This window comes from Scomber scombrus, chromosome 2 (genome assembly GCF_963691925.1).
Source record: "Scomber scombrus chromosome 2, fScoSco1.1, whole genome shotgun sequence".
In the NCBI taxonomy this organism is placed as follows: domain Eukaryota; kingdom Metazoa; phylum Chordata; class Actinopteri; order Scombriformes; family Scombridae; genus Scomber; species Scomber scombrus.
This window is the reverse complement of record NC_084971.1, coordinates 15,798,275-15,814,005: the sequence shown is the minus strand read 5'-3', so window position 1 is coordinate 15,814,005 and position 15,731 is coordinate 15,798,275. Positions and strand designations below refer to the sequence as shown.

The window sequence follows — 15,731 nt, the reverse complement described above, 5'->3', positions numbered from 1 at the left end:
CAATCAAATCAGATATGGACTTTCACTGTCAGCGCTCCTGTGACAATAGAGATGATACCGCGTCCAGGCTACGTGATGACGCCGTAGATGGACCAGGGGTCGCCCCCTGCCCTGCTCCAAGGTTTGCAGAGGGTAAAACAGGGGCCACACGCCGCGGCTGACCCCTCCACAGGAAAGCAGAAGTCTGTCATCAGAGCAGAATGTTTAGTGTGACAGTAGACATATAGCTGTACCCTGTTTCTTTTCACGATGACAGCACGTTGAGCTGTGTGATTATTTTCTATTCAATATAGAAGTTTGCTGCGCATAGAGTTGAATTAAACAGTGACTTGCAAGAATGGTATTAAGTGATTTGGCACTTCTGGCTGAGTGGCGCTATCCACAGTACTGAAAGGAGCGTTGGGGGATTTAATTTTGGCATGTTTAATTAGCATTTAACCTTATGTTTCGTTGTGTATGGTCACATCTTCTATGTGTTCGGATGAGCAGATGACAAGGCATGAACTTCACACCACATCCCCCAGCGTAAAAAATATCGCGATACTTGACGAATTAAATGAAGAAGAGATTAAAATATTCCTCGTCAAGTGCAAGTTTCGTAATTTCTTTATTAAAATTCATAATTATTTTATAAATGTCAGCGTAGCAGCTGCAAGAAACAGCCAAACAAGCCTTATAGTCTCTATAGGGCCACTGAGTGTTGATTTACTTTAATTAATTAAAACAAACGTTTCAAAAACACCCCCTTCTCCCTGATTTTTTTCACATATCGTACCCTGGTTTTACATCCCCAGGTCCATCACGCCTCTCCTGGTCCCTCCCTGGCCAGCAATATGTTAGTGTGCTGCGACCCCTGCTGGCAGCGACGCCCCAAGACACTTAATCTCATTTCAAACACAAACCTTTATTGTTTTATTCAGATCACTGAGTGCAGTCACGTGTTGCTACACACGGGGATGTACAGCGTGATTGTTGTGGAGAAATGTAATAAACGTCTCCTCAGATGTTTATATTACTACTATGTTTTATGCTTCATTATCTGCTATAGTGATTTCTATTTTCCATTGTTTGCACTTATTCTTCTCTGTTCTGCTCTTCTACTTTACATAAGAACACAGCTCTTCACAAACGATCCTTAAGACAACACGGTTTAAAAATGTAAAATTAAAAAAGGAAAATAATCTACAAGTAAATACTCCCATATTTAATTACAACGTGCACCTTCGAGGCCTATCTCTTATCTTCTGATTAAAATCATTTCACAGGACATCGATTTAGTTGTGACAGTGGGAGTTTTAGAGCTTTTCCAGTGGCTCAAGATAAATCTCAGTGTTATGATTATTCCCAGACTAAACACTTCAATCTGCCTCTTATTAATTCCTTTTTATTCTGTTCTGTTCTTTTCTATTATTTCTGCTTTATTGCAGTATTCTCTATCCTACTTTCTTTCATTATTTTGTATTGTATTCTATTCTTTCTGCAATAATGCACTTTTCTGTTCCTATTGTATTCTAATGTTTTACATTATCTTATATTATTTTCGCTATTTTAAAAAAAAATATTTCTCATTCTATTCAATTATTCTTTTCTGCTGTTTCTATTATTATACTCTAATATGTTTCAATCTATTCTACTTAATTCATTTATAATTTTCTGTTCTATTATTTTCTATTATGCTCTACTCTTGGGATCCTGCTCCACTTTCAGTGTCTGTGGAGACTTCTCATATGGCAGCAGTCAGCTGCTTCAGTGTAGTCAATGTCAGTGTAATATACAGGAAACGGGGTGGTTGCACTTTCAGAATTAAGAGCTTGACCTGATGCTTTGTCCTGGATGACCTACTGTTCAGCTGAGCAGCAGTTATATTATCTGTGCTGGGTTCACATTTCCTCCTTGTAAAAACATTTCTTTCCGCTCCCTGTCATTCAACAGCTTTGTAAGTCGTGTTAGTGTGGAGCCATTTTATTGTGAAAGGTGTGACTGGAAGCGGCGTGGTTGATTGGGACTGCTTTGACACTGATAGTCATCATGAGCGTGACAGGAACGGCCTGGCCTCTTCTAAGCAAGACTTTTCATCTCTCCAGCTATAGCACAACGGATGTTTATCCTCATCTGCAACATCACAGTGACATCTGACTCCTGTCGGTGAGTTTTGAGTCCATTTGAGTTCGCCTTCCTCATAAAACCTGTGCGCACTAATCTCTGCTGTTCCTTATTTTTGCTGTTCAGACTCAGGGTCCTGTTGCACTGCAGATTCACATGTGTGGCTCTGAGCTGAGGAATGGTGATATCACTGAACCAAAACATGTGAATCCAGTTCAACACTGGAACAAGTTTAATAGAGAAATGACGTCAGCGTGTGTTGAAGGCGTCAGTCGACCTGTCAGTGGTCCAGAGGCAGACAGGGAGGAATGTAAAGAGCTGAGGGCAGAAGGACAAACACTAACTCATGCACTATAGCTGAAAGATATATTGCAGCTGTTGCTAAAGCAGGGAATAAATACATCATACATTACTTAAGAAAAAGCTGCAATACATCACTGTGACTCTTGAATAAAAACATCAACAACTAAGTAAAAGGACAGATGTGCAGTCCAATCACTCAGAATGACCACTTTTAGTGTTGTGTTATTTCATATATTAATCTGTTGGACTATTATTATGATTCATTAACGTGTAAGGAAACTGTATATTTTAGCCAGGCCAGGTGAAGCTAATTTTACCTACTTTGTGTCTGATAGCTTGATCTGCATCATATTTTATAAGCTTTAGTCAACTAAGCTCTAGTTTAAGTTTTAAGTAAACTTTTAAAATCTGCAGTGTAACTTGTGACTATAGCAGTCAAATAAATGTAGTGGAGTAAAAACTTCAGTAGGCTATTTATGAGGTCATGGAACACAAACTATAACAAGGAAATACTCACATCACTTTATTTCTGTTATGCACAGACGGGTGACAAACTAAAGGAAAAACTGGTACAGGCTTAATTGCTCGACCCCTACAGTGAGGGGACCATGCCATTTTGCTGGCATGGTTTGGGTCCACTTGTCCCTTTAGAAGGAAGAGTCACTGCAAATCAACACAAGTTGTCGTGAGAGATCACCTTTATCCTATGATGAAACATTTCTCTCCTGATGAAAGTGGTCTCTTCGAGGATCACAATGCCCCCTTCAGAAAGACACGAGGGGTCACTGAAAGTTTTGATGAGTCTGAAAATGATGTGAATCATATGCTATGGCCTTTAGTCACCATATCTCAACCCATCTGAACATCTATGGGAGATTGTATACAGACGTGTTACATAGCACTTTCCAGCACTATCATCAAAACACCAAATGATCTTTTGGAACAATAGTGTTCATCCCTCCAGTAGAGTCCAGAGACTGTAGAGTCAATGCCAAGGAGCATAAAAGCTGTTTTGGTGATACTTGGTGGCCCAGAACCTCACTAAGACACTTTGTTGGTTTTCCTTAATTTGTCACCCTTCTGTATTTATCTATTGAAAATAAAATTGGCCTCTATGACCTAAAAATTAATACAAATGCATAAATACGGCTGTGTTGATCAGATATTTCACTTCTCCATCAGCAGTTCTGCTCTAAATTATGACAATGTGGTAGGATAGATTTCCTATGAACCAATAGATCTGAGATCTCATAGTTAAAACTCCTTCAAATGTCTGCTTTTGGAGGCTTTCAGTATGCCCACACATTGCTTTCTCCTTGCTGCAATCACCCTCTTCTTTCTCTGTAGTGCCGCGGGACCAACAAGCAGCGGATGCAGTCTGTACCTGGCTGCAGGCGGCCCTCTCAATGGTCTCTCCCACCATGAAAGCGGTGGTGGATGCTGTATGGGCGGTGTGGAGTATCGGGGCCTCAATCTATGACTACATCAACACCAACGCCATGGAGGAGCGCATCCACGCCCTGGAGAACGTCATCACCATCCACCAGTGTGTGATAGGGCTGCTGTCCGCAGGCGTGTTGGTTCTCTTCACCTACATCCTCTTCAAGAAGCTCTGAGGATGTGTGAGCGAGTGGGCTGGGGGTGACGTGACAAGGAGGTGGACTAACCAGAATCAAACATTTGTTTCCAGTGTGGTAAAGCAAACATCTACTACAGCGTAAAAGGTAAAAAAATCTACAGGCTCATAAGAGCTTCTCTAATGTGGGAGCGGAAAACAGGAGGTGGCGAGGGACCTCAGACACACAGTTCTTTATTTAGACAAGGTGGTAAGATGCAACCAACACAAAACCTAACACCCTACAAATGATGAGGCATGAGGTGACACTTTAAACAAAAAAACTTTATCGCTGGAGTGCCAGTCTGTTTTGGGAAAACACACTGAGGTTCATGTTCTCTGTCGACATTGCAGTGGCTCCGTAGGAGGTGAGCATGAGGGGTTCAAAGTTTGTGGAAATATAAAATATCTGTACATTTTCATGTAATATTTTATTTTCATGCCTTAAACACCAAAATGATTCATAGTTCCCCCAAAAATGTTACCGTTTGTGGGGTTAAAAAGGCTGTGAAACCACATTCCCATCATGATGAGACATTGTGATTCCACAGCTTCTTAAGGCAAATCGAAACCCAGGTTTTTGCAGACCAAAGCTGTTGACTAAAACACATTTAAATGATTCCTCAGGGTAGCTATGATAGAAAAACAGCGCACTGTCTGCACAGAAAGCAGTAAATATCAACAAGCCGATAGCTTTCTTTTTGATAAAGTAGGCCTGTATATCAGCAAACCAATAGGTCTGTCAGTTATATATCAAACATCAGTTGACAATGAGTCAGAGCATTGCCTCAGCAATGCAATTTTGCCATTAAGTAAAGGCATCATCATTAAAAATGTAATTCGCCATAACAACTTCTGCCTTAAAGCATCTTATGTTTTCATGTTTTCACTAGTTTCCTCAATGCCTGACTGAGGTCTTAGCAGAAGTGAACTTTACTGAAACTAGTGTTGGTCAGACAGATGACCGCAGAGGTGCTGTGATGTCTCAAAGACCATTTTGTAGAAGATGTTAATAAGACAGAGACATCGGGGGGGAAGAGGTGTTATTTCCAGCATTTTGTATCATGGTCCATAAACTTGGCCATGTGGATCTCTTACAGTATGACCATTTTTAATGAATAAGGGCGGAATAAGTCAGTTTTCATGACAGTTAGCATTTTGAGAAAAAAAACCCATATAATCCTCTCTCCATTGCAGGACAGAGAGATTTAAAAGATCCTTCTCTCCTACAGCCATCAGGCTGTCTAATTCTTCAATAATTTACAGAAGAGTTAACAGACTAATTGAATTTCCCCTTTGGGATAAATAAAGTCATTTTGAATTTTGAATTGATATAAAGTAATTTACAGTTCTTATAGGTAGACTTGAAAGTTAAAAATCATGATGCGCTCATGAAATGCTTTTTTAGTTAACATTGCGTTATATCGTATAGCTTTTACATCACTGTTGGCACGACTGCTGTTTAAAACAACAATTTGAAGTGTCCTTAAATATATATATATATATATATATATATATATATCATTGAAAGTTTTTTTTAGCTGGCTGTTAAAATGTTTTATAGATGTGCTGCTTAATATTTATGTTTCTGTTTTTTTAAGGGTAATATTTTGCACAATGAAAGGCGAGAATCAACAGTTTTAGAGATGTGACTGTAAACAACTGATCAGTGTATAAATGTGGAATCAGAAATATATTTTAGCAGACAAAAGATGTTTTAGTGTCATAGTAAACTTAAAGTAACTTCACTAATCTACCAAGAGAACTGTTAAAGAAGTCGTAGATCACTGAAAACTATTGTTATATGGACCCTGTGTTCAGAACGTGTATGTTTATCTGTGTACATTTATCATGTTACTGTGCCAGAGGGGACCACAAGACCCAGGAATGAGAGACTGTTTTAATATCATCATAACAGCATCAAAGCCAAATAAATGTGGAATTCTTCTAAACAGGACCTACTCAAAAAACTACGTTTCCAACATTACTCTGATATCAAATGCAGCACAAACAGCTGTGTATATAAAAAATGAAAGTTGAATCACAGCTGTTCAATCAAATTTAAGAACATTTCTGCCAACACTGCTGGAACCTTTGATTGAAAATACACAGGCCTGTTCCTGAAGGACAGCAAACTTCAGAAATGACAATACTTGGTTTCCACTTGAAGGCATTGAAACAATTCACGGATGATCACTGGACCAAGAAGAACTTGCTGCTCCTTCAGCTGACTGTTGAACACTGGCTGTTGTTATCCGAGCTTACAGGCCTTGATCTACACAACTTAGACCTTACAAGTGTCCAGTCTGAAGCAGAGTGTATCTGGAAATGAATCTTTCCACACTCTCCCCCTCAAGAAACTTCATGGCTCTCCAGTGGATCTTGCCACAGTTCTCTGGCCGGCCGAGGGCTCCCAGCTCCTCCTGGATGTACTGCAGCCACAAATCTTTAGGAAAATAAAAACAGCAAAAAATGTTAAGCTAAATTTAAAAGGTGAAGATGAACAGTTCCATACCTCAACTGAAATATTTATACTTATCCCACCATCCAGACTATAAATGTTTCTTATGTGGGGTCTTTAATGTCTGATCCATTTTGAGTCTCAGCCCAAGAATGTATTTCCCTCTGATCCTCTAAATTACATATGAGCTGTATCTGCTCAAATAACATGAATACGTCCTTGATACTTGAATAACAAGATATTGTGAATAAATATTTTTGGCTAACATTACTTTTCTTTTTTACTTTTGTCCCTTTGAACACATTTAAGATCATCTCACCGTCATCAGAGGTGCCAAACTCTTGCAGGGCCCTCTCATAATAGTCCCTCAGATTGTTCATCTTTGGAGTATCCTGCAAGATCAAACCACAATGTCAGTAACAGCTAAGGTTTGTGTTGACTCATCAGTAATACTCATAATATCAAAGTCCACCGTCTGTCCTGACAAAATCTTTACGATCAGTTGAAGCTACTGATGAATTGCGTAAAACGTACAAGTTTAAACTAAACTAAAACCACTGGATGGTTCAGTGTTTTCACATATGATGCACAGTAGTTGGTTTACTCACTTGTTCTTTCTCGATCTGAATCATTCTGGTGAAAAAGGCCTTGGAAAAGGGACGGCTTTCCTGCAAGCTACAGGAGAAAAAAAATTGTTTTTTCCTGCTCCGTTTGTGTTATTTATCATTTACATTAATGACAAAATGAGCAGAAAAGGTTTATTTTTACCTTGTAAAGGTCTTCCTAACTTTCTTGTAGCCTCCGGTAGAGTACGACCAATCAAGGTAGCTCTCTTTTATCTCCATGGCAACAGCCACTACTGCAGAAAGCAGACCTCTCTGGGAACAAACAAGAGAACAATCTGTCTGTGAGGCATTTCGAAGGCAAAAACACTGCAGACACTGAGGGCTATTAATATTTAAGTATTTATCTGCATTATCACTGAGAACAGCACCTGTTTTTCTTGGTTTCAGTGTACAGGACTCTCTCAACGTTACTGACCAGAACAGGAACATGACATCTGCACAGCTTTTCATTAATTTAATGCTGCACTTCTCTCTCATCAGCACGATTAGAAAACTAATGACCGCTTTTCCAACCAAGCACTAACACACAAATGCATGTCTTGATGCAGTAAAGGTTTACAAGAAACAGCTATTCTAGCCCGCTGTCATTGAAGAAATACATGCTAACAGAAGAAATGTGTGGTAATGAGAGAAGAAGTTTCAAAGTGATTCTAACATAACTGGTGGATTTAGGTGGACTACCTTGAAAACAGCTTCTGTTTCTTCAGGACTCTGGTTTGCCACGCTCCACTGGACCAGAAGCTGCCAAAGTGGTAGACTCTCCTGTCAAGTCCGGAAGATTGAGTGAGTTTGACTGAATAACTGTCAACTGTCTACACCATCATTAACAGGTATGCAATGTATTAAATGTTTGCTTTACTACTTTTAAGCATGTTAACACCCAGCACAGCAGTTGGTTGGAAAGTGTAAATTAGATCTATGCTTGAAGAATTAGCAACTGAATGTTTCCATTATATGTATACTGTGTATATTACATGTATTCAGTATCATGGTCTAGCATCTGGGTGAGAAATGAATCACCTGGGAGTACCCCAACAGGTTTGTTGTTTTCCCTCAATAATTTGTCCATACTTCTAGGTCGTGCGATACGAAAACACATTATTGTTCAACACACCAGACGCAAAAACCTGGTTGGTTTAACACCGTTTCCCAACACTTGAGGAGCGTGTTGATCTTGAGAGAAAAGACTTGGAGTAATCCTCCTCACACAGCTACTTCTCAGGGCCGCGGTCTTGTGAAACCCCCACCATAACAATAACCAGCTATTCTGGTCGCTATTATGTGAAGCCTGTGGCTGAGGCAAGGCGTGCGTTCGTAGTTACACAGCAATATACTGTGATGTGAAGAGTCGGATGTCAAGAGCAGGAAATGTGCTGTGTGTATAGTGAACATGAGAAGCACTCCCGTAAGCTGTAATAACATGAAGAAATCATCAATTCTGGCTTAATGATGACTGCGCCCAAATGTCTGAGGTGCAGCAGGGGATTTCTAAGGATTAGCTCATTATACATCTAAAGCCTGTAAATCTATTAAGAGTATAGTGTTAAACAGTAATCCCTCCAATTTACCGTTCATGTTAAATTAAGATAAAGTGAATCTGGCTTCAAATAATTCATAATTACACATATAAATCAACTCAAGCTGTGTGTGTTGTGCCTATACCTGAAGGCTGCTGAAGTGCACGTAGGCTTAATATAAGACGTCTTCAGGTTTTCACACGTATAGAGGGGGTCAGAGGAATTCATTTGAGGAAGTTAATACAATGGGAGACTAATTGGGCCAAGGAGATGGCCCAGTTATACAGCAGTGCTGGTGTGTGGTGTGTGTGTGTGTGTGTGTGTGTGTGTGTGTGTGTGTGTGTGTGTGTGTGTGTGTGTGTGTGTGTGTGTGTGTGTGTGTGTGTGTGTGTGTGTGTGTGTGTGTGTGTGTACCTTGGGATTAATGTGTTTGAAAGCGTCCTGGAACAGTCTACCCACGTCCCCGCTCCCCAGCTGCATTAGCGTCTGCAGGCTCAGGGTCCACATAGACACCGATTGGTTGTAGCGCTGCGGGACTGCCATGGCAACGCTGGCCGCTCCCTCAACGTCTGCAGATGAAATCAGGATCTGCAGCTGGTCACATGAAGAGGGACATCATGTTGGTTGTTTTTTTTAAATCAAAGAAAAAGTTTAATTGAGAAGAGAAGAAGAGTCAAATGAGCCCTGCCTTCCAACTTCAACCCCCTGACAAATAAATCGCACACAGCTAAACTTAAAACCTAATGCAGTAAACATGCTGTGTTTGAACAGAAAGCCAGTTACTCATTAACTACAAGAAAAGACCAAACCATTAAGGCTGAACTCTCTGGAGTTCTATGACACAAACATTTAATACGCCATTATCTTACCCATTTCTTATAATAATCCTCCTTCAGCAGTGAGGAGTTGTGGGCACGCTGCAGCACTCCCAGCAACCTCTCCTGCCTCTGTGACACACACATAAACACATGTCAGGATTTACCCCAGCAAATCCTCACTGAAGCCGCTGACATTTTTCTGTGTACATGTTTAATTTCTATCCTCAGGAGTAAACAAACTATCAGAGTGATATATTGAGGAACAATTGTAAAGCAGAAGTGATACTTTCAAACTGAAATGTTATTCACTTACCTTTTCTTTCAGTTCTTGGACATTGGTCTTCCTTTTCAGCCTTTCCAAGCAGAAGGCTGCATAGCAAGTCCACATGGGCTCTAGAGTACAATGCACACAAGCACAGCTTTGATTTGTTATACTTACACATCATGTTAGCAGGAAGCAAATACTCAATTAATACAGGGCAACAGAACAACTAAATTAAGATGTTTTCAAAGGTAAACTATCTGTAGCAGAGATTTTGATACAAAATGCACTCTGTAATAAAAATGTCAATTTGGAACTATTCATTCTCTGTCTGTGTATGTGTGAGCATCTACCTGTGTGAAGGCTCTTGACCCCTTCCTCGTAGACCTGGCAGCAACGCTCCTCCCTTCGATCAATATCGGACGCCCGGCCTTTAGCGCTCTGCAACTCCTCCCCTGCACCGGGAGCCTCCAGCTCCCTCTTTGCCATGAAATCCCACGTCACACTCTCCTCTGTGTAGTTAGTTTGTAAGCTGGAAACAAGTGGACATATGTTTGTGCTTAATGAGGAGGTTCTGTGTGTGTGTGTGTGTGTGTGTGTGTGTGTGTGTGTGTGTGTGTGTGTGTGTGTGTGTGTGTGTGTGTGTGTGTGTGTGTGTGTGTGTGTGTGTGTGTGTGTGTGTGTGTGTGTGTGAGAAACAGAGAAACTCATTTGTAAGTAAAGTGGTGCCTCACTCTTGTAGAATGGAGTCCTGGAGTTCTTTGGTGAAGTCAAAGATAGCTGCGATATTCAGAAGTGAGATGACAAACTCTGCATCTGTGGGGCAACAAGATCAGCAACATAAACAAATGATCAGATCTGAGAACCACTGTTATTAACATGGCTGGGTACCACTGGTGAGATCTTAATTTCCAATAAAAATCATCTTTGACTAAATGTTGACTTTAACAAAGCCAGCCTGTAGATACTGTAAGTTGTACACAAACTGTGTGCAGCATTCCCAGTATCCAGCCAGGTTGTTAAATACATTTTAAATGAGTAAAAACTGAAACTGATGTTACTGGATTAGATTTTCTTAATTTTTTTTATTTTATGTTACACTTTGTTATGATTTTGAACTTAATGTATTTTCTATTTCTGCAGACCAGGAGAGGATTTTTTAAAAGAATACCGTTGATTTTCCCTGTAGCATCTCTGTACACAACCTCGGCCAGTTTCCCACTCAGGATCTCTGGAGAAAACTCATATTCGCCCTGAAAGGTGTGAAGAGTGAAAGTGAGAGCTTCTGTGTATGCATGTGCATGTTAACTTTTTGCATTTCCTGCTGCTTGTGTTCAATTTTTTTACACACTCACCATATCCATCTCAGCTTGCTCCAGCTCCTTCTTCTGCTTCCTCAGTTTCTCACAATGCAACAGCTCCATACGGAAATACTAACACACAGTCATTCAAGAAAATTAGAAGAGCACATCTGACTGAATTTGAACTAATTTTAGGTCTTTTAGGTCTTAGTTTTTATATTCACTTCAAATAAATAAAAACAGATATATTTGCATCTTTTACCTCCTGGTACACCTTCTTGTTGTTTGGGTGGAAGCGGAGAGCTCTCAGAAACAGGTGTCTGGCACTTTCAGAAGAATTTCTGTCCTCCAGCTCACTCTTGGCAGCTATAATCCACAAGGCTAAAGAGAGAGAAGTACAAAGTCATCATTCATTTGTATCTGCAGCCTGCAAACCCTGCAAATTAGTATTATTACACTGAAATGCAACAGTGTAAGGTATGACTGAGACTTAAAAACTCTTTAAAAACCATCCTCTGTACCTGGTTTGTCTGGGTGGATTGCCAGCATGGCTGAGAACACCTTGCTGATCTGGCCTTTGGTGGCCTGATGAATGAAACCCAGAATAGATCATTATAAATATGAAAAGACTTCCTGCTGACTCTGTTATGTTGAAAACAGGAGAGGAGATCTTTACTCACCCATTTCTTACAGAAAGCCACATGTGAGAGCCACAGCTGCACATCATCCTGCGGGGAGAAGAAGACATTTGTCTTTTTGCTAGTTTCATGCTTTCATTTATTTATTATAATGAAAACTGATCACAAACTTTTACACACTGCAAAAGTTTTATCAAGCTATCTGTTTTACTTTGGGAAGGTAAAATACAGCACACTTTGTTTTTTAGGGTCAGGTGTAATGATGCATTTCAAAAAGTCATTTTAAAAAGTTTGACGAAAAGCATTTTATATTGATTATATTGATTGATATATTGATCAGGTTATTCCTTTTGGTGGACAGATGTGGCTGAATGGTCATAATGTATAATTGATGTGTTGATGTTATGAATTAAGCTTACGAATAGCAGCTTTATAAATACTCTGCATGCAGTACCTTCCACTTGTTTGTTGCTCTTCTGAAGACACTGTTTATTCTGTGGATGATGGGGAACTCAATGTCTTGTCGTTTAAAGTGGTAGTGAATGTGCTGCAAAGGAAACATCAAGCATAGTCAAAATTCATCCAACAGCACCAATGAAAAGGTAGACAGTTGTTTTCTGTGCACTCCTACTTGTTTTGCATGTTAAGAAGTAGTTTACCACTAAAAAAGAAAAAGAATATTTCTACCATCGAGTTAATTCTATCCAAAAGAAAACATTAACACGAGATTAATTGACACTAGGTGACTTACCACTCTTCTCTTCTTGACCAGCTCTAAAATGTTGATTTCATACTGTAATTTAAAAAAATAACCTGATGTGAGTGTTTCAAACATCACACATAGCCTTTAATTCTTTGTGTAAAAACCAGGATGAACTGAGGTACACTCTACCTGTATGTAAGCAATGAAGTCCTCTTTATTTATGATCAACCTGTGCAGCTTGTATTCCAGGGCCGTCGATTTCTTGATTATGGATCTGTAATAGTGAGAATAAAAACAGATTAACTTTGTTGCAACTGTATCATTACATACACTCATACACCTTAACATTTTTGGTTTTCTGTTGAAACTGGATTTCAGCATCTATGAATACTGACAACTGTTTACCTAAAATGGAAATCTGACAATCAACACTTCAGTTTCACCTACAGTCCATGAATTACTGGCGGACTTATTGGGTTTACAGGTTTTTCTTAATATTCTTTTATATAAAATTGTATTGTATTATCAAACTCAAATATATTATCACTCAACAACAATATTACTCTTGTACATGATATTACTATTATTTTACTATATTTTTTGAAACTACTGTCTTTTTATTGCTTTTGTACTTATTATTTATTGTTATTAATTCTTTTTTATTGACGCTCTTCTATTTTTTTACTGTCTACTTTGCTACTACAAAAATGTACATTTTCCCATCGTGGGACTAATAAAGGAATATCTTATATGAGTATAAAGATCACAGTTGTATATCAGACAATGTGCACACCTGTTCTTATATACAGAACTAAATGACTAACTAAATATGAAAAAAAGAAAACTAACTAAATATATATAATTAGTATACATATTATAGAGTATAGAGGGTTGCAGCACAGAGCCACAGTGAATTCACTCTGAATAAGTGTGACAGGATTCACAAATGAAAACTGTACAATTTATAACGGCAATATAATATATATATATATATATATATATATATATATATATATATATATATATATATATATATATATATATATATATATATATATATATATATATATATATATTATATTGCCGTTATAAATTGTACAGTTTTCATTTTAAGGTTTATTTTTCACCTGGTTCCTCTAACAACACCTGTGTAGTAGTGAGGGCAGCAAGAGATTAATAAGAGGACAAAATGAATGTTCTTGTCATTATTCTCTATCATCTCTCTGCTAAATCCTGACCTCTGACTAAAAACCCTTAGGATGTTCAACTGGAGGACGGTGTCTGCAGAGCCTTTGATGTTTGTCTTACTTGACTTCTTTCTTGGTGAACAGCCCCACTCTCTCCAGCTGCTCGAGCTCCGGGATCCTGTCCTCAATCCGCTGCTGAACGATCTCCGCCATCGTGTCGACGCGGTTCAGTTGTTATTCCGATGATAATTAAAGTTATTGCTATCAACTTTACACTGAAATACTACATAAGTACAGTCAATGGGATTGATTCTCTCCCCTACACATGTGTGGAAGTTGTGATTCAATGCTTTCCGGTTCCGTCTGCAAATAGTTCCGTCCAGAAACACGATCAAGTGTCTTTGGGTGGCATTATTTTCTTCCCACCCGCATTCTGAGAAGACCCGCCCTACTCTACTCTGATTGGCTCGTTAAATTCCTAACCTAATCCAATCATCTCACTCAGCAGCTGGTGCAGTTTATACAAAATGTATCGAGTGTAAAAAGACTGTAAAAAAAATAAATACCATAATTAATGTGACATAAGATGGGAAATAAAACTCACTCGATAATGATGAAATAAAATACGTAGAATGCATAAAAATAATGATAATATTAATTATAATAATAATAAAGTAGAAAGAACAAGGATATGATGTAATAATTAATGTGACATATAGGGAATAAAACCCACTTGAAATGTTTTATTTTTATTTACTTAATTCGATTTAAAATACAAAGTTATTAATGGGGAAATTCTAGCAGAGATAAATAAATAAAATAAAACTTGTGTGAAGTAATGAACTTTTGGTCTAAGAAAAAAAGTCATTAAATATGAAACTGTTGATGTGTGCTGAATTGAATCCCACTCATGGGAAAATTACAGGATTTCGAAACTGTGACATGAAGAATAGTTTGTGGCCAAAGTCCTTTCCTTTTATATTTTGCTGTCTCACTTTCAAAATGATGTTCATAACCGTGTATGTTGTTGAAAAGTTCGGTTTTAATAAGATTGTTTTTGTATATCTGTACCATACAGTGTGATGGTATTACAAACTAATTAATATACTACAAAGTGTTAAGTCTATACCATACCATAAGATGTCATTCATCACTGGGCACTCAGTCACAATAGCAATATAAAAGATAATTTAAAAGATCACTCTTAACTCTATTTCTTCTTCCTATTTCTATTACAGATGCACAAATGAACATTGAAATACTATTTTTGGTTGTTTTTGCTCTTATCATTCATCTTATTCCTACTGATCATTTGAAAATTCCTTCATAATGTATTTTCAATGTAAGTGATGGGGGCCACAATCTACAAGCCTCCTTCTGTGCAAAAATTGAAAGTTTATATGAAGCTAATATGAAGCTTCAATCATCCAAATTAGTCATATCAAATCAATATCTTTCAATGTTACAATCTTTTTAGTGCCAAAGTCCCTCTTTGTGTTACCAACAGGGAAACACTGTCCGGGGGAAACACAAAGAGAGAAGCTCATATAAGATTCAGATAAACTTTTAAATGCATTTCTGTCCTCTGTCACTTACATTGAAAGCACATATGAAAGAGACATCTTAATAGCCTGTATGAACAAGAGGAATTGCAGAGAGGCAAACCTCTATCAGTATTAATCTAGGCTGCTGTTTTAAAACAGACTCGAAATACTGTGAACCTATCCTTTAATATCTTTCAGTTGTATGCTGTAGTTGTTTTCCCCAGTTAAATAATCAAATAGAAGATATAGTCTGCTGTATGCATGCTGCACTACAAACTGTAAAGTCTCATGTGGGTGATACAGTTTTAGCTTCAGGGTTGTCTTCTTGATCTGAATGATACAGTTTCAGTTTTCATTCTTCATCATTCTTGATGTAAATACAAGAAAAGCTGGAGGGACAATCCCTCTAATCCTCTCTATGCCGAGCTGATGTAGCTCAGGAGCACGTACAGCCACAGACTCATTCAGCCATGTGCCTCAAAGCACTTGGGTGGGGGACTTTCATACCATCAGCCATCAGACTGTACACCACCACAGCTTCCAGTACCTCCAACTCCCACTAAAAAAAGACTGATGCCGTCCTTACTATGTGAATCCAAGGAACATTACACACATGTATATAATCTCAGGAATTTCGGCATATTGCGTATTTA

General features: G+C 38.5%; 1 protein-coding gene across 1 annotated transcript; it reads right to left on the bottom strand.

Moving 5' to 3' along the window:
- Window positions 1-5,890: 5,890 nt before the first annotated feature.
- utp6 (UTP6 small subunit processome component) lies at window positions 5,891-13,856 on the bottom strand. Its single transcript, XM_062429144.1, has 19 exons — window positions 13,656-13,856; window positions 12,537-12,621; window positions 12,396-12,437; window positions 12,099-12,191; window positions 11,687-11,734; window positions 11,528-11,591; window positions 11,269-11,387; window positions 11,061-11,138; window positions 10,877-10,958; window positions 10,440-10,521; window positions 10,059-10,237; window positions 9,757-9,836; window positions 9,495-9,572; window positions 9,040-9,219; window positions 7,790-7,870; window positions 7,251-7,360; window positions 7,091-7,157; window positions 6,802-6,874; window positions 5,891-6,467 (listed from the first exon to the last, which is right to left on the bottom strand). Exons 1-19 carry the CDS (start codon window positions 13,745-13,747, stop codon window positions 6,313-6,315), a joined length of 1,788 nt encoding a protein of 595 aa, XP_062285128.1. The 5' UTR covers window positions 13,748-13,856; the 3' UTR covers window positions 5,891-6,312.
- Window positions 13,857-15,731: the final 1,875 nt, after the last annotated feature.

What these genes read in the sequence shown, in the direction of transcription:
- utp6 (XM_062429144.1), bottom strand. Translation starts at nt 13,747, where the DNA reads ATGGCGGAGATCGTTCAGCAGCGGATTGAGGACAGGATCCCGGAGCTC. An exon ending in TGGTCAAGAAGAGAAGAGTG is followed by an intron (nt 12,192 to 12,395) that starts GTAAGTCACCTA and finishes TTTCCTTTGCAG; the next exon opens with CACATTCACTACCACTTTAA. An exon ending in AGGATTATTATAAGAAATGG is followed by an intron (nt 9,220 to 9,494) that starts GTAAGATAATGG and finishes TCATGTGACCAG; the next exon opens with CTGCAGATCCTGATTTCATC.